The sequence below is a fragment of the Cervus canadensis genome, chromosome 3 (assembly GCF_019320065.1).
Source record: "Cervus canadensis isolate Bull #8, Minnesota chromosome 3, ASM1932006v1, whole genome shotgun sequence".
Taxonomy (NCBI): Eukaryota; Metazoa; Chordata; class Mammalia; order Artiodactyla; family Cervidae; genus Cervus; species Cervus canadensis.
The window spans coordinates 65,801,602-65,824,489 of NC_057388.1; the positions used below are offsets into that span (position 1 = coordinate 65,801,602).

General features: G+C 38.6%; 1 protein-coding gene across 3 annotated transcripts in view; it reads right to left on the reverse strand.

Moving 5' to 3' along the window:
- Window positions 1-4,939: 4,939 nt before the first annotated feature.
- Window positions 4,940-22,888, reverse strand: part of SNX10 (sorting nexin 10) — a 66,097-nt gene continuing 48,148 nt past the window's right edge. For all 3 annotated transcript variants that reach the window (XM_043463357.1, XM_043463358.1, XM_043463359.1), the window contains exons 3-7: window positions 19,716-19,802; window positions 16,204-16,304; window positions 15,537-15,635; window positions 7,235-7,447; window positions 4,940-6,779 (exon numbers count right to left, since the gene is read on the reverse strand). In XM_043463357.1, the coding sequence (XP_043319292.1) occupies window positions 6,698-6,779; window positions 7,235-7,447; window positions 15,537-15,635; window positions 16,204-16,304; window positions 19,716-19,802 (582 nt within the window). In that variant the 3' untranslated portion in view covers window positions 4,940-6,697. The remainder of the gene's footprint in view (window positions 6,780-7,234; window positions 7,448-15,536; window positions 15,636-16,203; window positions 16,305-19,715; window positions 19,803-22,888) is intronic.

A 22,888-nucleotide genomic window follows, 5' to 3' on the forward strand; every position in this document is an offset into this window, starting at 1 on the left:
AAAGCATTTAGTTTAATCTTGGAACCTTTTTTTTTCTAATCGAGCATTTTTCTGATTGTCAAGGAGGGTGAAAATGAAAGTTAGATTTTTACTGAGTTTTCTTAAAATCTCAAAGAAAAAACTAGACATTTCCAAATGGGTGACTCATTAACATCATATACTGTGAAAAGGACACAAATTAGACTATCGACGAATGGCTCATTATGTGAATTCTGGGTTTCCTGAGATCCACAAAGAGGCTCTGATTAGGAGACAGCCAATGGCTCCTGAGAAAACCGGTTTCTCTTTCAAGGTTCTGAATCTCTTATTTGTTGATATGCTATTCAAAACTTGCCATTTGCCTCTAAGACGTCTATGTCCTTCTTCATACATTTGTGTGCACGTAGAGGAAATTCAAAGGCTCCATCTTTTAATCCCTTTTTACCTTTGACAATAGTAAACCTGACCCTGAGACCCTTCTATCTTCTCATTCTCTCAAGGTGCTTGAGAAACCACCTAACTTTATGACTGAAATTAATGTTTTTATTCAACTGCAGATGCTTGAGCTCAACACCCATACCAGCAGAGTGAAAATCAGCCCCTTTCATTCCTTCAGCCAGGTAATATGCTTTTTCCTTTTTTCTTTTTCTTTTTTTCATTTTCCTTTTAATGCAGAGCAGGGATACTGATTACAAAGAGGCAGTTTGACTCCAGCAATAGGTCTTCTTCACTAATCCTCACTGTCATGGAAATTCCAGCTGCTACAAGAATAAGAGGCTCAATCCATATTTGCCAGCTCTAATATGAAATCTGTCAGAGCCCAAATTAATGAGTTCCAAATTCCTTACATCACGATAACAGGTTAAGACTGGTCAATTAATTACATAAATCCTTCCCGATTCATTGTGCGTTTGCAGCCCAGATTGTGTCTTACATTACTCCATGACACAAGGCCTTTTGGCTCCTGTTGTTCTGCAGAAAGGCCCCATTTAAGTGGAGGCTGCCTGCCACGGCAAAATGTTAAATGTCACCCGTTAAATTTGCACTTTTCTGTAATTGCTTTTGTTAAAAAAAAAAAATTAAATTACAGCACAGGGCTCCCAGTATACCACTACATAGAGGGCCGGGGTTGTACTGAATGGATCCCAGGGCAGGCAAGCTATCTTTTATGGTTTACACAGGTGTGATAGTTTACAGTCTCCTTTTTACCTGGTGCCCGGTAGGCAGCAGAGCCCAGAACGTGCACGTTTATGAAAAATATACCAAATTTCCATAAGATCGATGGCAACAGAAACATATATTCAGAAGATTCTTTTATGAAAAGGTTAAAATAGGATTCTTTAGCCAGTTTCCCTTTTGTTTACCAGTGAAAGTATTAGATATATAAAACACTTGATCTAATCACCTTTTCAGGACCATATATTGTACAGATGTGAGTTATACTTCTTCAGGTATTTGTGTTGAATGTTGCTGATGGTTTTCCTGTTTGTAACTGGCACACACCTACAGAGGGCGAACAACTGAGGATTAAGATGACGAAAGACTTTAAAAATTATCCAGACTTTAATCCTTATTAAAACATCAAAATGCACCTGGAATCACAACTGGTTAGATTCAGACCTAGAACTATAAGGCGTCCAAGTTCCAAATTCCGAGTGCCCTCTCTCTTCACTGCACTACACTTTTGGTGGAGTGGACTCTTTATGCACCTAGTTGCTCTGTATCCAGTGGAACCAGTGCCGGTTATGTTTCCTGCATCATCCTTTTGACAACTGGCTGTTCTGAGAACAAGGAACAGATGACGCTCCCAAGTACCGACGGAAACCTGTGTAGGGCGTGGGTTCTTTCTTTCCAGTTGGAACCCCACACCACCACGCAAAGGCTAGCCAGACCCCAGGCGGCGCGTTCTCCCACGGATCGCCGGGCCACCACGCTGGCCTGGCAGCGCCCCCCTCTGTCCTCCTGCAGCCTTGCACCGGGTCTGCCACCGGCCGCGCCCTTCCTTCCAGGGTTAAGGAAGCTCGGCCTCTGGGCTCCCGGCCCTAGTGGGGTGAGGGAGTTGTCTTTCCCTATACATTCCCCCCACACTCCCTCCACACACACGCACACATTAAACCTTGACCCTGGGCCGTTTCAGGACCCAGAAGCACGCGCTTCTTCCTCGGCGACCCGGTCCCGCAGCCAAGCGCACCTGTCCCCTCCCTACCCACAAGGGAGCGGGCGCATTAACGCGAAGGCGCTCCCACCGCAGGGTTTATTTAGGGCTCCGGGGAGACTCCAGGGGAGAGGGGACAACTAACGTGTGCGGTGCGGGCGCAGATAAAACGTTCGGAACGCGTGGGCTTCGCCCCAGCTCCATCGCGACCCCGGAGCGCTCCCGGGCCCCTACAGGCCGCATCCACACCCTAGCCGGCGGCGCGTCTTCGCCCTCTCTTAGGCCCGGCGGCGGGGTCGAGGGCGCAGCGCCGCGCGAGCTTCTGCAGAACAAAGACGGGTCCAGCCCTAGAGTGAGAACTGCCGCCGCCGCCTCCCCGGCTCCGGCCGGGCCGCCCTGACCCAGCTAAGCCCGAAACCCACCCGAGCGACTGGCGGTAGCCGGCTCCACGCCCGCTCCCAAACCAGCCGGGCCCCGGAAACGACTGAACCTGCACTCCCCGGGGGTCATCGATATTCAAACCTCCCTCCCGCACCAAACCTGTCACCCCAAGTCCCTCTGCATTATTATTTTTATTATTTTTTTCAAGCCGCCAAGTTGTCGTTCTAAAGTTAGGAAGGGGGCCTCGCGGTGCCCACATTCGAGGCAGGTGGGCAGGGGAGGGGGCACTGCAGGTCGGTGCTGTAAATCCTGTCTCTTTGCGGTTGTTGTTCCCACTCACCACCCGCCGCCCCCCTCCACCCGCGTTGGGTTTTTTTTTTTTTTCCTTCTTTCTTTCCGCCTAGCAGTTGCTATGGGTTACCAGGGCGGTTGCCATGGGTTACCGGACTGAGGCCGGCTGGCTCGCTACCTGCCACCCAGTCGCCGCCGCCGGCGGAGCGGCCCGGGCGGGAGGCAGCGGGAGCGCGCGTGTGCGGGCAGCGGCGCGGGGAGTGTGCGCGAGCCGGCCGGGCGCCGCAGCCAACAGGCGGCCTGGGTGCCGCAGCGGGAGCGCCGCCGCCGGTGGGGTGGGGGGCAGAGCTATAAAGAAGGCCCGGAGGTAAGAAACAAGCAAAAACACAACCACAAGTTATGCCCGTGCTGTGCCTCTAGCAGCAAAGACAAGCGGTGTGGATGCATCTACACTTCTCGTCGGGGGAGAAAGGGTATTTTCCTGTTTAGCATAAACCATCTGCGTAGTGTCTTGAGAGTTTAAATTCCGCAGAAAAATTGTAGCTTAATTTTTCTTTTCTCGTTTCCTATTATTTTGAAAGGAAGTCTTTGGAATATTGGAGAAAAGGGGTCAACTACCAGTTTGCGCAGCTAAAATAAATGAGCGTCCAGTGCACCGTTCCTAACAATGATCTAGAAAAGTTTCCATCAAGAGTGAAGAGCAATTGTGTTTGACTTAAAGGAACAATGGTGACTCGTTTGTGAGCTGCATATGGCAAAGAAGAAAGCCAGAATCCTTTGTAAATATTTCAAATTTAAAGAAATTGTTGCTTATGTACATCCTAAAATTTTTGAATTCCATTCTACTAAAATGTATTAATTTCGTATGACCTTTATGTGCAAAGGAAATTGTACCTATGCTTTGAATGTCTAATTACAATAACTAATTTCAGACAGCTTTTTGTATTTGATAATATGTGTATATACATGTTATATAATTATAATAAAGGTCTATATTCCAAACAAAAGCAGAAAATTGTATTGAAATAAATTGTCCCTCTGTTGAAAAGATGCTGCGTTATATTCACAGGATATCAACTAAGTGACTTGAATATTAAGAAAACTTACTTATAAATAGAATAAGCTTTTGCTATTTTTGTCTTAAAATTTTAGAAGCCTTTCATGGAAAAGTGTCTTCCGTTATGGCTGAAATATTGAAAACCTTATCTGTACCACAGCTACTCAATAATGATGAATCCTCAAGGCACCAAAAAACAAACTGAGTTCAAAACAACATTCAATTTAATGTTGGGATATAATGGTAACTGTGGCTAAGCGAAATGAATTTGTTTAAATTCTTAAGAGCCATAAGATAATTTTTTTTGTCTTACTATAGTAAGGTTATTGCATATCACTTGTTTGTATTTAATTATTTAGTAAAATGTGAACTAGAGTTAAAAAGCTCCTGCAGGGTATTTAATATCTTAAGGTACATAACTCAAGAGTAGCATTTCTGTTTTTCCTTAGTAATTTTTAAAACTTGAAATTTTAACTCAGTTTCTTTAATCACTTTCTTCCAAGTGAGACTTTGAAAGAAGCCCTAAGTAACAGGTTGTTGACTTTCATTGTTGACACTTTTGGATTATACATAAAATCAGTTCTGAAACAGAACACATAAACTAGCTTAATAGGTGAATAGCATGTCCTTTCAGAATTAGCCAGAGAAATATAGTTTTGCTGTATACAAATCATAAAGCATCCAGGATAAGAATTCTTTAAATTTGTTACATTTTAAATAGTTTTAAATAAACATCTATTTTATTTAGTTATGTAAGTAATTGTTTTCTTTGTCTAAAGAAAGCTTTATAAAAATATGCCAGAGAATAATACGAGACTTGAACAAAGCAAGAAAGCCACTAGGGGCTGAAGTTCATTTAAATCTCTCAGCTGTTGGGAAATCAGTTTTAAGAAGCCAGTACTTAGATATCAAAACAACCAAACCAAGGCTAAACGCCTTAAATGTATACAACTACAGTGAATATGAAATCAAATTTTACCAAAATTATCCATTAAAAATTACTGATGATTCAGAAATATACTGAATTTAGATCTAAGTCAGAAGAAATATATTGTATAAAATAAGCAACAAACAAGTTATTTTTTTCATGTTTAATGTGAAAATGATGATCTCATGAAGTTTACATACCACAGTATTACACATTACTTAATATCAATTTTGACAGCTATAGTCTCATCATCTAAGAATTACAATTGGTGGCACGATATATGCTTTTCAAAACTACTGTAAAACAGAACATGAATACAAATACATATTGCCAAGGAGCTGGTGACCACACTGAAATGACTTAATGGCAAACTTCACATGTCAGCAAGATAAAAAGAAATTGCTAAATCTTTTTTCTCCAGTATTAAAATAATGAGTCTTAGATGATAAAAGTAGTAAGATCCAAGATACATTAAATAAAAATATTTACAAAAAGTTCAATAACATTTTAGACCAAACAGAAAACAAAATGGCAAAATTAAGGAAATCATTCGTATCCTAAATTTAATTTTTTTCTGTTGAGTCTCAGTTAAAAGCATTTCACAGACTTTTTAAAATAATACAGTAACTTTTAATAAACTCCTAGTTAAAATGAGGGTGAGGTAACATTTAATTAAAGCAACAAGTTATCCCCCTTATATAAGATATCTTCTTGTTAATTTCAGAGATATTTCATACCATTCAACAAGAAAGAAATATGAAGTTATCTCAAGAAAATGCTGCCTCATCTGAAATTTGACGTTCAATGTAGTTTATCTAAGATATTTTATCTTTGACCACTATAAAAAAAGACATTTTGTTAAATTATACCAATCCTTAGGCAGATGCCTTAAAACAAAGGACTTTTTAAAAATGAATAATTAATTCTGAAATTAGCAAGTTCATATCCTTTTCTATATTATGGGAATATTTACTGGCAAATTTTATTAATTTTTATAAGATCCTACTTTTAACTTAACAAGCAACTGTCACTGATACTGAAAGTTATCTAGTGATAAGAAATTGCACATTAAGTCAGAAAATAAATCATGAACCTCTAATTCTAATTACACACAGATAATGAAAACAAACGGTTTGTTCCCAGAAACCATGTGTTTAAGCTGATTTTGGACAATGAAAATGTATTTCTGAATCTATATATTGCAGATTCTTTACTGCTAAGCCACCAGGGAAGCCCTCTATACATTGCAAATATAAGCAAAATGACTAGAGCTATTTCTGGGCTTTTCATTTTTAAAGATGTAAACATTATTTTAACATGTCTCTATTCGTAAGATACATTTTCCATCTAAGTGTGAAATAGAATAATGAAAAGGTTAAACGCTCTTAAAATATTTCAATCAACCATTCCAAAGCTCAGTGTTTTTCCAGTGCAGAGGAGGTACCCACAAAATTCCAGCTGCCTGTCTGAGAGAGGCATTCTGGTCTGCGCCGTAAGTCATACACATACCTGCTGTGTTTATGCTAACACTGCCCCAGTAATACAAGGAGAAATGCTCCATCTGGATTTGAAATGCTACCTATTTACCTATCTTTTAAAATGCAATAAAGCCAACTAGATTTTGTTTAAACATATAAATCATTTCATCTGAGGGCAGGATCTCGTTTTACCAATAGCGTGCGCTGATCAAGGAGAGTGCTGCATTCACAGGCTTTTAGCTTTTCACAGAAGCTTAGCCAAAATAAGACAACATAAAAATACCACTAATAAACAACACAACATCTTTACGAATTTAAATACTTAATATGACAGTTAGCTTTAGGTAAGAATATATTATTCGCAAGCTTTATTCTCTATGACTGGACACAATTTGCTATTCCTAAAATGGTAACATTAGAATTATTTTTCAGGCTTCCTGCGGAGCTGTGCTCATTTTACATCCGTGCGAACTGCTCTCATCACTACTATGTCCAAACCCAGAGGATGAACTGGAAAAGAAGAGAGGGGGGAAAATAATAAAAAGAGGAAATTGGTTTTCACAACACACTCAAAGCCTGAGTAACAGAGGAGAACTTTAATTATCTCCAGTCACAAAGAGAGACAGGAAATTTGGACTTTTAATTAGCCATTTGGAGTGCAGTTGGATATTTTTTTAGCTAGATAATTTAAACGCGAATAATTCAAGTCTGACTAAATGAAAGTCACATAATCAGAATGCAGATAATTGAATTTCTACTGCATTCATTAATTCAGTGTGGAGGTGTGTGTGAAGACTACTATGATGAGCTGTCACAGCTCAATAAAATCTCAGTCAATTAATTTTTTCATTATCTTAGTATTACATCAACAAAAAGTGGAGTGTGTGTATATGTCTATACACACGCATATGTGTACGATGTGTTATATAAATACGTATACGTTAAATCAAAATGCAAGGAAATACCTTTCTGAATCATAATCTATATCATTTTCTTTTTTTCCTTCTTCTTCTTCTTCAGGGAAACGTCTGTTCATCAAGGCAAACTTGTGAATTGCTTCTTCTACAGAGTACTTAGTCTGCCCAGAAACACACGCCTCGATGTCTTCTGAATTCAGATGACTTTGCAGGAAGAGGTGAAGGCTGCTATCTGAAAGCAGAAGTGCATTCTGTAGAACCCTATGTAAAAGAAAAAAGAAGACACGATCAGTGCGCAGGGAGGGACAATTATAGGGTGGGAGAGAGGAAAACATCAGAAATATGCCACTGAAGTGATTTCTCTACTATGGCAAACTTGGCATCAATTACAGACTCTCCCTATTAAAAGGATGAAAGCATATGTTAACTTTTATTCGATTATTTGGAAATTTAGGTGAGTAAAAACATGAAGCTAATAGTTAAGAACATCTGTTAAAAGAATAACTTCAAGGACATTTCTTCAATTTAACCATCTGTTATGACCATGTGGATTAATTATGGAAATATTTTGCTTAGATAGTCAGAGAAATTTATTCTGCCTTTAAAAAATTTACTGCCAACCAGCATGTCAGTTCTGTGATCTTTATTGGTTAGGCTGTCATGAAACATCAAAACTTTCAACGACTATTAAAAACTATATTAAAAAGTCAATACATTTCTCAGCATGTCTTACATTTTCAAACTTTACAAAGATGCTTATATACAGGTTCACAAGGGCTCAATTGAGAGGGAGTGTTTTTTGAATACTTAAGATTGACTAGAAATTTCTCCAAAATCTTCAGCAGTGTATGTATTTTAAAATGAGTCACTAAATAAAATTGCTCCCAGCCAGTTTTACCATATATGTAATTAAAGTATGATAAGTCTGTAATAAGTACATACTAGCCTTCCCACATTCCAAGATCAAAGTTCACAAAGGGAGAACAGATTTCAGCTAGTACATCATGGAGAATGAAACTACATGGAGAATGAAAAAGTGCCCTGTAGCAAAAGGTACACATGCTCAAATTCATCTTATCAGTTAATGTGTCTTTTCTGAAATGCATATCAAAGAACACCCTTATGTTTAAATAAAAACTGGTTTTCTCTTTTTAGCAATGATTTTGACATATGATAATTTAGTCTCTGTTAATAGTTCAACAATGATGTAACACAAGACACTAAGACCAGATGTTGGGGACAAGCCTGAAACATTGAAACTCAAGTGTGATTCTGTTCAACACAGATTTTTCATGTGGAGATCTATGAGAAATAGAGTATTTCAGACCAACAAAACTTACCTTATATTCTGCATTCTTAGATGCAGAAAACAAGTTAATTAGAAAAGTAAACAAGTTAATTAGAAAAGTAAATCTCTTTTGATCATTCGTATCAATTTACTTAAAAACCAAGGTCACTGGAATATTTCCTTCTCTTTCAAATAAGACAGTTATTTCTTAAAGAAGGCAAGCATCGAAAAATACACAGTATCAAAACCAAAATCTGGCTGTCCTCTTTGCTTCAGATAGGTTTACAAATGGTTTTTGAGCAAACATTCTTTACTGACCTACTAAAATGAAAAGTAAAACCTTGGTGCGTTTTTAAAAGGCAAGGCCTCAAGCAAAATAGCTAAATATTTCCACTCTTCCATGTCCTCTGCCCTGAGTTCCCTCAGTAAATGACCATATCACATGATAAAGATTAATTTACCAAGTACAAGGAGTAACGTAGTAAATCCTTTTTACTACTCTTTGAGATTTATTTTCTACATTTATAAATGTTTACCACTCTTGTTTTAAACGCTTCAAATCAAGAGAAGATTTATATAGCAACGACCCATTAATATTAACTTGCAGTCGCTGTGAAGTTTGAACTGAGTGTTTCCTGTGTCCTTTTGTCAGCGGTTTCCTGCCCACGACGTTACAAGTAACTGTTCATGGGATTATACTTACTGCTTTGTTTCTGTTGGAAATGTGTTTTATTTTCTTTATAAAATAATGGGTAATCTTTAAAATTGATTTTGGATGCTTCGAGGCATTACACCACAAAAGTAATGAGCACTAATGCCAATGATATTGGACACAAATTCATTTTAGCTTTATTTCATGTCTAAAGCAATTCTATTGAGCCTTGAACTGGTCACACACTGTTATTAACTTGCTAGTAACCTAACACATGGGTACAGCAAACAAAAGTGATCAGAGTCCAGGTTGATCAGGACCTCGAGGCTACTGTCTTTTTTCTTGAACTATAATTCAATTTCCAATTTTACTGTACATTAGACTCATTATTTCCCAGTCTTGTCTTTTCTGCTTAATACTGCCATCTGGAGGACACACAGGTGAACAGTCAGAGGGAGCTTGGCACACCTAGGTCACAATTCTGAAAGGGGAGAAGGATGTGGCTGGGAACACCTGAAGAACCATACAGGCTCTTGAGTGCAAAAACATCTGCCCAGTTTAGGTTTTGTGAATTTCCTCTGTCTGGTTGGCTAAATTTATGCCACCATACTCCATGGATAATTTTTAAATAAGCAAAAATAATTTTTTAATTGTATTTATGATTTTTATTTTCAGTCAAGTGTTTCATTCCAAAATTAAAAATACAAAATTTTCACAGTATTTTCCCATCTGGTTCAGTAAGCAAAATTAGTCCATTTTAAGTAATATCCGATTTACTATATGTCAGAGTATTGTGACTGCCATCATAATACTAAATCCTATTTTTACCCTAGTCATACTTACACCACATTTTCCACAAATAAATTTAATAGCAGAAAATCAACTTCAAACTTAAAATCAACTTCAAACTTAAAGTAAGGAGTACTTTGTAAAACAGTCAGTAAAATGTCACCTTTATAAGTCTCCATAAAAATAAACGTATATAATTTTCAAGCCCTTATAAAAGGAACAAAAAAATAGCCTCTAGAATTTTAAAGGAATTTTAAGCACAAGCTATTTATAACATGAGTCAAGAGTTATTCCTTTCTCCATTAATAACTTTAAACAAAGCAAAACCTGTTTTTCCTTGAATTAAACACATTTGAAAATCTGGTTTTCCTCAACATGAGTTTATTAGGTGTATTCTATATTGCTTCAGCTGAGAATATATATAGCTATGCAAACCATGTAACCCTAACTAAGGATGCCCTGAGTCTACAGAACCCAATATAATGATATACATACACATCTGTATAGCGGGTGGAAGTTTACCAGTTTGATGTAGGGGAAAAAATTAACTCAGCCTGTTTACCGCTTACCATGAGAAAAAAATAAAACCTACAAATCTTCATTGAAGACATTCATGATCTGTGCTGTGGTGCCCTCTATTGAACATAAAGACTTATAAAAATTGTGTGTGTGTGTGTGTGTGTGTGTGTATAAAACTAGCTGTAGTGTTTCCATGATATCCTTTCATAAAAATTTATATAAATGCATTAAATTTTAAGACATACAGAACTGTTATATGAAAGTCTACCTTGTAAGGTATGTGTAGTTATATTAATGGGGTGAATTCAGTAAAGAAGAAAAGTTGGCGCCCACTTGTGATAGCAAAGTGCAAAAAAATAGTCGGAATGCCAGTTTCATAGCTGGAGACTTACCAACAGAGCTTATAATTTAGTCTATAACTTCTTTGTTCATAACTATTCGTAAAAGTGACTTACAATTTAAAATTAGCCAGGGAGGAAGTCCCAAAGGGAGATTATACCCAAGACAGAGAAAAAATGAATATATTTGAAAAATTTCACAACCATACCAACTAATTTAGCTAGCATTTAAGAGTTCCAATTATAAAGCTGCCAGTTCCTGGGATTAATATACTGCCTCCACCTTGCTTATAATTTCCTTATCTATAAAACTGAGATGTAACTTGACTCCTAATATTGTCATAGGTATTGAGATAAAACATGTAAAAAGCTAAACATAGCCAGTCTTCAATAAAATGGTATGCTGCTGCTGCTAAGTCACTTCAGTTGTGTCTGACTCTGTGGCCCCATAGACAGCAGCCCACCAGGCTCCCCCGTCCCTGGGATTCTCCAGGTAAGAACACTGGAGTGGGTTGCCATTTCCTTCTCCAATGCATGAAAGTGAAAAGTGAAAGTGAAGTCGCTCAGTCGTGTCCGACTCTTCACACCCCATGGACCTCAGCCCACCAGGCTCCTCTGTCCGTGGGATTTTCCAGGCAAGAGTATTGGAGTGGGTTGCCATTGCCTTCTCCGATAAAATGGTATAAATTCCTCTTATTTGGTACCTCAGCAAAGGAACAACTTTCTAGTTTCTCTATGAAGACTGCCAGGCTATATACATTGCTATCAAATATGTATTACTTCACACATAACCTTAAAATGGAAAAAATACATATTTATATTATAGACACATACCTATGCACAGAAACAGCAGTATTTTTGTTTCAAAGAGGTTGAACATATACAATACTCTTGGTTTATAACTTCAAAATTTATATAAAAACCAAGTCTTTTAAGAATTCAAAAAGCAACATGTTTATTTGGGGCATTTATTGGGAAGCCCCCTAATTTCATTCCCATTCATCATCACCAGTTTAAAAACCAAGTCTTAAAAATACATGCTAAAAAGGGAATTCCCTGGCGGTTCCGTGGTTGGGACTCTGTGCTTCCACTGCAGGGGGGTGCAGGTTCAACCCCTGGTCAGGGAACTAGGATCCTGCATGCTGTGTGGTGCAGCCAACAATAATTAAAAATACATGCTAAGAATCTACTATACACAGGCATATTTCATACTTTAATATTGTGGTGTTTTTTTCTTAAATTCCAAAAGTGCTCTACAAACAAGGAACAGGCTACCGACAGTGGCCTCATTTAACGGGTAACCAACGGGCCCCAGAGGACGTCAAGGTGGGGTCCGGACACAGATGGCTGAGATGCACGTTGCATCGTTTCCCAAAGTGGGCTTAGGCTGGGGGGACAGAGGGGTCCACTAGAGGCAAAGACATGCAAGGCTGCTATTTCTACACACACTGGGCAAAGAACAGGACTATGTATCAGATTTGAGGGGCACAGAAAAGATGGTGGGGAGGATAGCGGGGGCCACAGCATTTAGGGCACTTAGGTGAGGACTGAATCCAACGGTGTGGTATTAGACTCCTTGTTTCCTTCAGGAGCAGACCACATAGAAGCACCAGCTTTCATTTTTCATGTGAAATTCATCTCTTGGAGACTAATGTTCACAGACCATAATGGGACAAATAACATCACAATGGTGTCTGCTCCGTGATTTGACTTCTGGATGACATCAAGATTCAACTTTAATGAATCAAGACATCCCTGATAAGTATGCAGTTGCCTCCCCGCTAGAATGGAAGCTTCAAGAGGACAAGGATACGTGTCCGTCTTGTGCAGTCCTATGTCCTCAGTACCCAGCCTGGTCAAAAGCAGTCACTTCATATATTGGCTCACTGAGTCCTTTCCCAACCCTCCTCTGAATGACACAACTACCCATGAGGTCGTGATGTGTGTATTAAATCATTGCACTTTCCAGCAAACCAAGGCTCACAGGAATGAATGACTTTCCTGAGGTTACAGAGCCAGAAAACAACCAGGAGCCAAGATTCACGGACCTGGAACCCAATCCCTCAAGCTCCTGACCCAGGACACTTCCATTATGACCTCTGCGTAAAATTCAACCAGCAAACTGCCGAACAACACAGCACGCAAGAATAACCTACAGTAAGTGAGCACAACCCCTCAACAGCCTAGTGACTCTCACACCGGCATGAATTTGGTTGCCCAATTGTGCAAGGCAAGGTCATGTTCAAAACAATGAAGTAATTCCTGATCAAAAAAACACATGCCTTGGGCTTAACAAGCCACATAAGCAAAGAGACACATGGTGTCCTCTGATCTCAAATAAGGATACTTCTCTACAGAAAACACACAGCTCCGCAGATGCTTATGGAGACTGCAGGATACAACTAGCCCTGTCCGGGACTCACTGGCGATGGCCAGTCTGCAGCGTCCCCCAGCAGCATCTGGAGTGACAGGCCACTCTGCAAACTTGTCTGTGGGGATCAGGTCTTTAGGGAGAGGCCATCAACCACCTGGGTCTCATATAGACAATTAAAATTGGAGCTATCCCCAAAGGGAAAGGGCAGGAAAAACTTGAGCAGGTCTTTGTTCTGTCATGCCTATGAATCTCCAAAGAACACCACTGTGAGGATTTCTGAGGACTTGGCTCGGTTAGATTCTTCTGTTCTCTTGTCATTTTTATTCCTCTGTTTCCTTTTTCTTTTCCAGCCCTCCCTCAATTTATAACCTTGGCTGTTTCTCTGTCTCCATGACCCCTTCAAAGGAAAAGCATGATACCAATCTAATGGAAATAAATATTAATATTCATGTGGATACTTAATACCCAAGCCTTTGATGAGTGAGCCATAGACAGAGAGACAGCCAGAGGGCAGTATATTATTTCAGGCTAGCTCAAAGGTGCCGAGTAGAAAACTCAAAAGATGGCTTCAGATCCTGAAGCTAGTAGAAATGGTTCAGGAGACTGGGCCCTACCACTAACTAGTGGTCATAGGACTCGGCCTATTCCCTTACCTATAAATAGGAAGATAGAAAAATTAGCTCAAAGCTATTTCATGTCTAAGTGCATTAAAATAATGGCTGATACTTGGATATCACACATTATATTTCAGTCTGTTGTGAGTGCTTTACATTTCTTAACTGATTTAATCCTCTTGACAGCCTTATGAAGTAGATACTACTATTACCCCATTTTACAGGTGGGCAAACACAAGCACCGAGGAGGTAAAAGGCTTGCCTAAATTCCCAGCTAATAAGTAGCAGAAGCAGGATTTGAACCCAGGCAGTCTGGCCTCAGAGTCTGTGTGCGGATCAGTGTGTTGTCCCATAGGATGGATATTCCAGCATTACAGAGTGGAAAAAGGGGGGGGGGGGTAATTATAGCAGTGTGAACTCAAGTCACTTTCACTGCAGTACCAACCATTACCAAGTGCTCCAGAGTTAAAAACCCACTGTGTGCATGTGTGCTAAGACAATCAGTTGTGTCCAACTCTTTGCAACGCCATGGACTGTACCCACCAGGCTTTTCTGTCCGTGGGCTTCTCCAGGCAAAAATACTGGAGTGGGTAGCCATTCCCTTCTCCAGCAGGTCTTCCTGACACAGGAATTAAACCCATGTCTCTTACATCTCCTGCACTGGAAGGCAGATTCTTTATCACTAGCACCACCTGGGAAGCCCTAATAACCCACTAAGACTATTCAAACACCAATAAATACTCCCTTATAAACATTCCCTCCAAAGAGTAGCAACAAGTTATTCACTTAGAGGAGCTCAGAGCAGTGTTAGCAGCCCACTGTAGAGCTGATGTTGGTATGTCGATCCTAAACGTTGTAAATAAAGAGAGTTTCTAAGAAGTGCCTTTTAATAAGGTACATTTGTTTCCCGGAAAATTTTACTCTTGTCAGCTAAACTCCCAAGCAATTTGGCTCTGCTTTATAGCTTAAGGGAGTATATATTTATTATCTGATTCAATTAGTTCATTGTTTTCTTTCTGGAAGGTTTGGTCCTGAATATGCACCGTGTGAGGTGAGCCACAAGATGGCGCTCTAATATAGGAAATGAATGAGCACAGCATGCAGCGCACAAATGGATTTACAGTTCTGGGGAGGATTAGCATTGGCTTCTATTGGCCAATACCTGAAAGGTACTGTAGAGGATTGAATTGTGTCTCCTTGAGAGAGATGTTCTTAAATCCCAGTAACCTATGATCATGACCTTATTTGGAAATAAGGTTTTCGCAGGTGTAATTAAATTAAGGATCTCAAGACAGATGATCCTGGATTTAGGGTGGGTTCTAAATCCAATGATTGACGTTATTTTGAGAGAAAGAAAAGGAAATCTGAGACACAGAGAAAAGAAAGACATGTGAGGATGGAGGCAGGGATTAAACTAGCTTCCCTGGTGGTTCAGAATCTGCCTAGATTCTGCCTATAATGCAGGAGATCCCAGTTCAATCCCTAGGTTGAGAAGATACGCTGGAGAAGGGAATGGCAATCCACTTCAGTATTCTTGCCTGGAGAATCCCTTGGACAGAGAAGACTGGTGGGCTAAAGTCCATGGGATTGCAAAGAGTCAGACACGACTGAATGACTAACAATATAGGAAATGAATTACTGAGCATCCCCCCAAAGCAGATTATCAGCATTTTAGAAACAGGAACATTCTCTCCAGCTTGACCACAGGACTCCCAATTCTTACGGAGCACTGTGCCCACATCTCCTATCTGGCCACCAGAGTGTCTGCCCACTTACTTTCTGAGGAAATCTTCCAAACCCTGACGGCGCTGATCTACATGCTGGCGATTGTTCATGTTGAAAAATAGGTTTTTAGATGGAAGTTCTGGCAGTTGTCTTATGAGAAAGAAAAAAAATTTTTTTTAATCATCAAATCAAGGTGATTTAGTTACAGAAATCCCTCAAAATGAAAGCAAATCATGCATGATAATTATCACACAACTATTATATAATTATACACATATTTTATAGTTACATTATACAATAAGGGTATGAAAAAATCAGTTAACTTAAAGAAAAAATATTTTTAAACATTTTTGAGGTCTTTCATGATCAATACTCATATAAATTAGTATAATTCAAGTGGTAAATTTTGAATTTAGAGGCAACAGCAAAAAAAATAAAGCTATATTTTGCAATTGAGAAGAAAGCCTACAAAATCCTTTATATATATCAATACATGTCAATTTTTTAATTGATGTATATTGTTTACAATATTATGTTAGTTTCAGGAGTTTTCCACTGTTTTTCAGATTGTTATCCATGTTATTACAAGATATTGAATATAGTTCCCTGTGCTATTCAGTAAATCATTGTTGCTTATTTTATATATAGTGCTGTGTCAAATTTTTAAATATTGAATATAATAATAAAGTCTTCTCAATATACTCTTTAAATCACTTACACCAGTAATGCATTACTTTGGAGTCTCTGCCTCAGCCACACAAATTCTCTATACCTTCTTCTCACACAGGATGTTTTCATTGTAAAACACATGCTATTGGTCTGTTTAAAGAAAACAAAAAAACATAAGCCTCACTTGAGGAAAACATGCTTTTCTTGTATCTATAACACTCTATATGCCCCAATATTCATTTAAAGTAGGATTTTAAAAATCAAAAATAGATTTGCATTTATGCCATACTCAAATCTTGCATATAACCCACCAACATCGCATCCATGAAAACAGCTGGGGTGACATTAATGAGCAGTGATGTCCTGGGGCAAGGCATGAACCTGACTTTCCCTGAGTCCTGACAGAGCTTCCTGCTCATCTATAGCACTCCTTTCAGAGACAAATTCTAAACAGTAGACAAAATCCTGAAGCATAAATGATCAGTAAAAGCTCAGAGTCATCCACTGCATTTAACCCCAGTCATCCATCCATGGAGAAGCCTTTGGGGATTAGAGACACCTTCTCATGGTCCTCAACATGACATTGCAGAAGGCCACGTCCTTGATACGGCCATCACCACAGACCACACAAATCACCTGGGATCCTGAAATCACCTTTAAACAAGAGATCAGCATTCCCCATCTCTACTAGGTATGCAAGAGAGTGTGATCAAGGGAAAGAGGCATGTAGTGCACAGGACAAGTATGTGTGTGGAGGACCCAAAGTCCAGTACTGGCTCTGCCATAAGGCAAGTGACTTGAACTCCAGTTCCTTGGATGGGAAAATGGGGATGAAATAGCACATTCCTGTTTCCCAGGGTCATTGTCAGGATTGACAATATGCAATGGCAAATGTTCTTTCTTAATATTATCATTAGTTACTAGATATAACTGGTACTTTCTGCTACCTTAAGGCAGATTTAGGAAAAGCCACCCTCAGAGTCCCTACCTGAAGCAAAACCTCGATGCTTCTCCTGTGGGTTTTACCCAAGGCTGTTTCTCCTTTGTGTAAAACAAGGGATTGGTTTTGTAAGAAGATCTCTATTCTGCCTATTAATTTCAACATTCTATTTCATACTCTTTATACTGCCAAATGAGAAACTTTTTTGCCCCAGAGATTGATATTACTTCAAAAACTGTTATCAACTTGCTTAATATGCACCCAAAGGCTGTTTTCTCTGGGAAGTGCCAGTGATAGCAGGATTAGTTCCTAACGGTCCCCGTTAGATGTACGGCACAGTTCCCGGTATTCCTGAACTGTATAAAATTCAAAGAGTCTCAGGATGCAGAGAGGTTAAGAAACTTGTCCACAAAGTAGTTATTGGCCCAAATCTCATTGTGGACAATTCGGCAACAAAATGCGCTAGACGGAGTTTATGGCACAATAATAACATTGTGTGTGTGGATTTCAGAGCGCACCAGGGCCCCCCTCTAACGTGGCCCTTGGGGACTCAGTCGGCAGGCCATTTACATCAGGATCCATGCCCTAGGGAGGCTGGGTGGGCATCCTCTCAGTGTTCTCTCCCGGGAGAGGACCAGGCCACTGCAGACCCTCCTGAGCCTCGGGCGTAGATGGGGTCCAGGGCAGCTCCCTTCATTTCTCTGCTCAGAACCACTGTGGATGGAATAACTGGAGATCCACGTGGTGCCCGCACCAGACAAAGGTCTATCTATAAGTCCTTCATTTGAAGGACAAGCTCGGGAGAGAACACATGAAGGGCTACTCACCTTGACCATCCATTAGTTTAAAATTCCAGGTAAATGCTATGACTTCAGAGTTGTCTGGTATTATTTCCCTTGAGGCTAACTTAAATGGGTTAAACACCAGCTCCTCTACCTGCAAAGCTCTATGGGTCTATGGGTGCAGTGTCTAAGCGAGGCTAACTACAACTATCCAGGCTCCCCACCCATTCCTTATCATACAACAGGTGGAAGCCTCTTCAGGATCAGGTTACACTGAGATCACTAATTTATTAAGTTCCTCTAAATCTAGTTGCTGGTTTCTGCTATCTACCAAGCCAAGAACATGTATTTATTGTCAATTTATTAGCATCTCAGAGAAAGGCCAACCACTACCACCACAGAAAAATGCCAGAGCACCACCAAATAGTACTTGTGGAACCCATTATTTCTGGCTTTTAATGGACATTTCTGAACTCACATCAAGTTATTTATGTAGAAAAGAAGGATCTATACTTTCATTAACTCCCTGAGGATAATTAAATTTCATACCTACTATAAAGTGTGTCAATAAATATGTCATAATTTGACCCACAAATTTTTTAGAGGAAGTCAAAAGGCAACTAAAGAATTTCATTTCATTTTCAAATGCTCAGTCTTACATACTCGTGTTCTAATTTTCCACACAGAATGCATATCTAGTGTGCCCTTATGAGTAAAACCAAAACAAAATCAAAATACAAGGCATACCCTGATAATGGCCTTCCTTCAACACCATCATCAAAAAAAAGCATTCTGAGTTTTTACTTTATTTTCAAAGTTGAGGAAGTTTGAAAGAAAAAGGGAAGAAAGGAGAAAAAAAGAGTTTAGTGGCATTGAGGTGCCCAATATAACAATTTAGCTATTAACAATGGGAAGAGTAAAGAGTGGCTAAATTTTATCTCACTTGTATAATACTACACAGTCACAGATAAAATCTGAGCCTATTTCTATGCTCTCAAGAGAAGTCTGGACTAAATCAGACAAAAGAAGTGATTATCTTCATGATCAAGGGCCAATAAACTATATACACCTGTGGGCCAAATCCATACGCCACTTGTCTTCACAAATAAATTTTTATTGGAAGACAATTATACTCATTCATTTATGTATTGTTTATGGCTGTTTTCAGTGATTCTGAGAGTCTGTATGGCCCACAAAGCCAAAGATTTTTACTACCGGGCCCTTTACAGAAAAAGATAGCTGACCCTTATTCAAGATGATTATAGGAGGCCACACAACACACAATACTCCTCAAAAGATTATGATACAGTATTATTTCCAAATAAAATAAGTCATTTCTAATTAATTACTTGTCTTAATTACTCAGCATTGAGACCAAGGCAAAAATAATTGCACATATTCATTTCCCACTTTTCTGTTCTACATATAAAACACTGCACACCTCTTTTCCATAGAACTCTACATCCTCTCAGAACTTAAGATTTATCAGGTAATATAGTCTGCAGAAATATGCCATAACAGATCATAAAGAAATACCATTAATGAACTATAAAAACTCTTTGTGAATTTTAGATGTTTTACATCTTCAACATGAAGGCAATAAACATTAAAATATTAATATTAACAAAGGTACAATGAGGAATTCAAATAAGTCCATTTTTCAACTTTAGGAACCATCATACTACTTCATTTAAGAGACAAGCATTAGTTGCAATCATTCAACTTCAGTTCTTTGAATTAGAAATATTTTTATAAATTTCACTTATATTGTAGTATCCATCAAATGTATGCTACCTAAAAATTACTATGATTTCCATGTACTATTGATGGCATACTTACATGAATACATATCTCATAGTCGATATAAGAGTGCCAGAAGTCCTCCTTCTGAATCCTAGGATCTCGAACCCAGACACTTACAAATTCCTGTAAGGGCATCACAAAGAAATATGTTTAGAATTGCAAGTAGGGCTCGGAAGGGCTGAGAGAAATGACTGTACTAGAACAAAACTGGAAGGAGCTTTAACTGATGTGGTTGTAATCCTTTAAAAAAACAAGAAGTTAATGAATCAAGCACCACAGGAAGTCCAAGAAACACTATTGCCACAAATGGAATTTTACAATAACGCAAAACCAAGCTGGGCGTGATTTGGTTTTACAGGTTATATGAAGATAATAAGGACAGAGTAATCTGAAACTGATTTTCATTTTTTTTATGACTTTCAGTTTTTAATCATGAAAAATAGGTTCAGATTTTTATCAAGTTTTAAAAAAGGTCATTTCATACTTTCTTCATTTCTCTGCATTAAAACTACAGACCCTGCCTGATAAGTTACTTGCTAGAACACTAATATGAAAGAGTAACAAAGGTCATATCAAAAGGAAGCAAGGAGAGTTGAAAATGACTTTTGTGCACCCCGATGCCCTGAGAATAAGCAACACTAACTTAGTAATATGAACAGAAAGATGGGTAATTTTGACATACGTTTCTATTTTTAAAATATACCTTCCCATGTGGTAAACAACTTCTTCATAACAGCCTCATGTTATAGGTAAAAGTTAGAGAAGTTAAAAAAATACAGAGTAGATCATTTTATTCCTTTTTAAAGATAATAAGAACAGGAAATACAGAGTCAAATTTAAAACACTTTTTTTAAAAGTGCTCTTCACTACATCAGCTTAATTTTAAAATATGAAAACATGTACAACAAAAAAGTGCTATGTTTGGCATGATAATCTTTGAAAGTATCATTTATTCATTTGGTGATTATAAATTTGCTAACTCAATTTCGCTTTAAATATTTTTAACCTTTTGTTTTGAAAAAAAGAAAAAAAGACTTCAGGACTGAAATTGTAGGCCTTTCTACTGCTTTGCTTTGGCACATCTGTGAAGCAGGCTGTCAATCCTCCAGAGCAGAAGAAGAAGAAATATTATGGCGTTTTCTGGACAAAGAACCTCCATTCTGTTATGCAGATAATAAAATGAGAGTTTGCAACACAGAAAATTAACAGAAAAGGAGAAAAACAGTCCACATTCCCTTAAGTAGCTTTTGCTACCTATAAGTCTCACCTTCTAAAGTAATACTTTGTTCTTGCATTGGAGATTTCTGCGCTACTGCTTGTCCTCAATATGCTTACAGAGGTGATGAGTTAATGCTCCAAAAAGACTTACTTTGAAATCTTTTCATTATGTATTTTTAAATCATTTAGAAGACAGACAATAAAAACAAGGCAACAATACAGCAATGTTCTAAACATTTTGGCCATTATTTCTTAAACGCACATTCTTAATTATAAGAAGGATTATAAAAACAATTGTTGATAAGAGCCCCTCTTGCACAAAGTGTGACTGGTTCAGTGTAAAGCGGATCCTGACCAGGGGCAGAAATGAAACAGAAACCAGGCACCCTGCCCTGAGTACACATTTCACCTCCATCTCCTACCAGAGTGTGTGGACGTAACTCATTTTCCCGCAGTGCTTTTCACACACCCATAGTTCTTAGAAGGAATGAATCAATCATCAGTGAATCAATAAACAGAAGGACAAATAGGTTAAGAACAGGAGAGAAGACCAGAGTCCAGGGTAGACCACATCTAACCCTCTACAGTGTCCCCACACACTCAGGGCAAGACAGAATATTGACAAGGGCTAAGAAGATTATCCTGCCCCCCGTTCAGCCCAACTAAGGGAGAAGGCTCCCAGTCATCCAGTCACATGGAAGCCACACTCCCTCACAGGGTGCTGGCAGCCCCACTTTTCCACTGGAGAAGCAGAAGTTATTGAAAATCCCACAGGGGAAATTAAATATTTCCAACAGTTCAGTGTTCCATATTAACAGTAGAAGACCCGCACCCATTACTGAAATAGTGAGCCTTTACCCAGGTTAAACAAAAACGAAAAGACAAACAAATGCATTTGTCACCTTTCTACAAACCTGTCATTTAAAAAAGGGTTTCTGAACTAAAATTATAGAATCCAGTTACTACAGCATCACCACTCCTTTACCACTCAACATAGTATTACTTGAAGATGGTAGTAATGACAAATATTTCTCAAAAAAATCAGAACTTTTCTCGCCTGTTTGCTATTGCTCAACTACTAACATCTAAACTTTGAGTAATATGTCCCTTTTCATGGAAAGAACACTGAAATTATGGTCACAAGACCAGGGGTAAATTCTTGTTCACTTACTTCCTAAATTATGTGCTTATTCACTGAGCTTCTGTTTCTACATCAGGAAAATAGGAATGATGCCTATCCAACCTATCTCAGCTGTTCATTAAGAGAACCAAATTACAAAATACCTGTGAAAGCTCCAGGAAAATTTTTATTGTGCTACATGAAGTCAAATATTACATAGAAAGGAAAGTGCTTATAAACCCAAAGCATGAAGGTCTTTCCAAAGACCTTGGTAATAAGCAATTCAGAAAAGCTAACCCAATTATCTTTTTTAAGTACAAATTTATTAATTTAAGAACCTAGTAGCAAATACTTTAATATTGTAATTTTTCAGTAAAAGGCACAGAGACCTAGAGACTTCACAGGACTCGCTTGGAGCAGGCCCCTCATAATATTTGTAGAAGGAATGAATATCATAATGACAAATTACAGTAAGGAACCTAGTTTCCTCATCTTAATGGGCTAGAATTCTCAGATTCTACCTTTATTAATACTCATTATGTCTAATCTTTATGTAGGGAAGGATATGTTGAAAACAGATTCTAAAACTATGCTGGGGGAAAAAAAATCTCCTAAGAACACAGCAATGGACTTTAAATGCACACTCAAAATTAACGATGGTGCTAAGTCTCCAAATACTTTCTCAGTCCTGAAAATCTTTAACTTGGTTGAAGTGCTAAATAGTAAGCTTCCTTCCTTCTCATTCCCTTCCACATCTCTGTGGCCCTGAGAGCCATCCCAAGCTGCTGTTCTTCACATCCTGTTACCATTCCAGGGTGACCTCATCCAAACATATGGTTTCAAGCACTCAGCACGAACTGATGATTCTCTC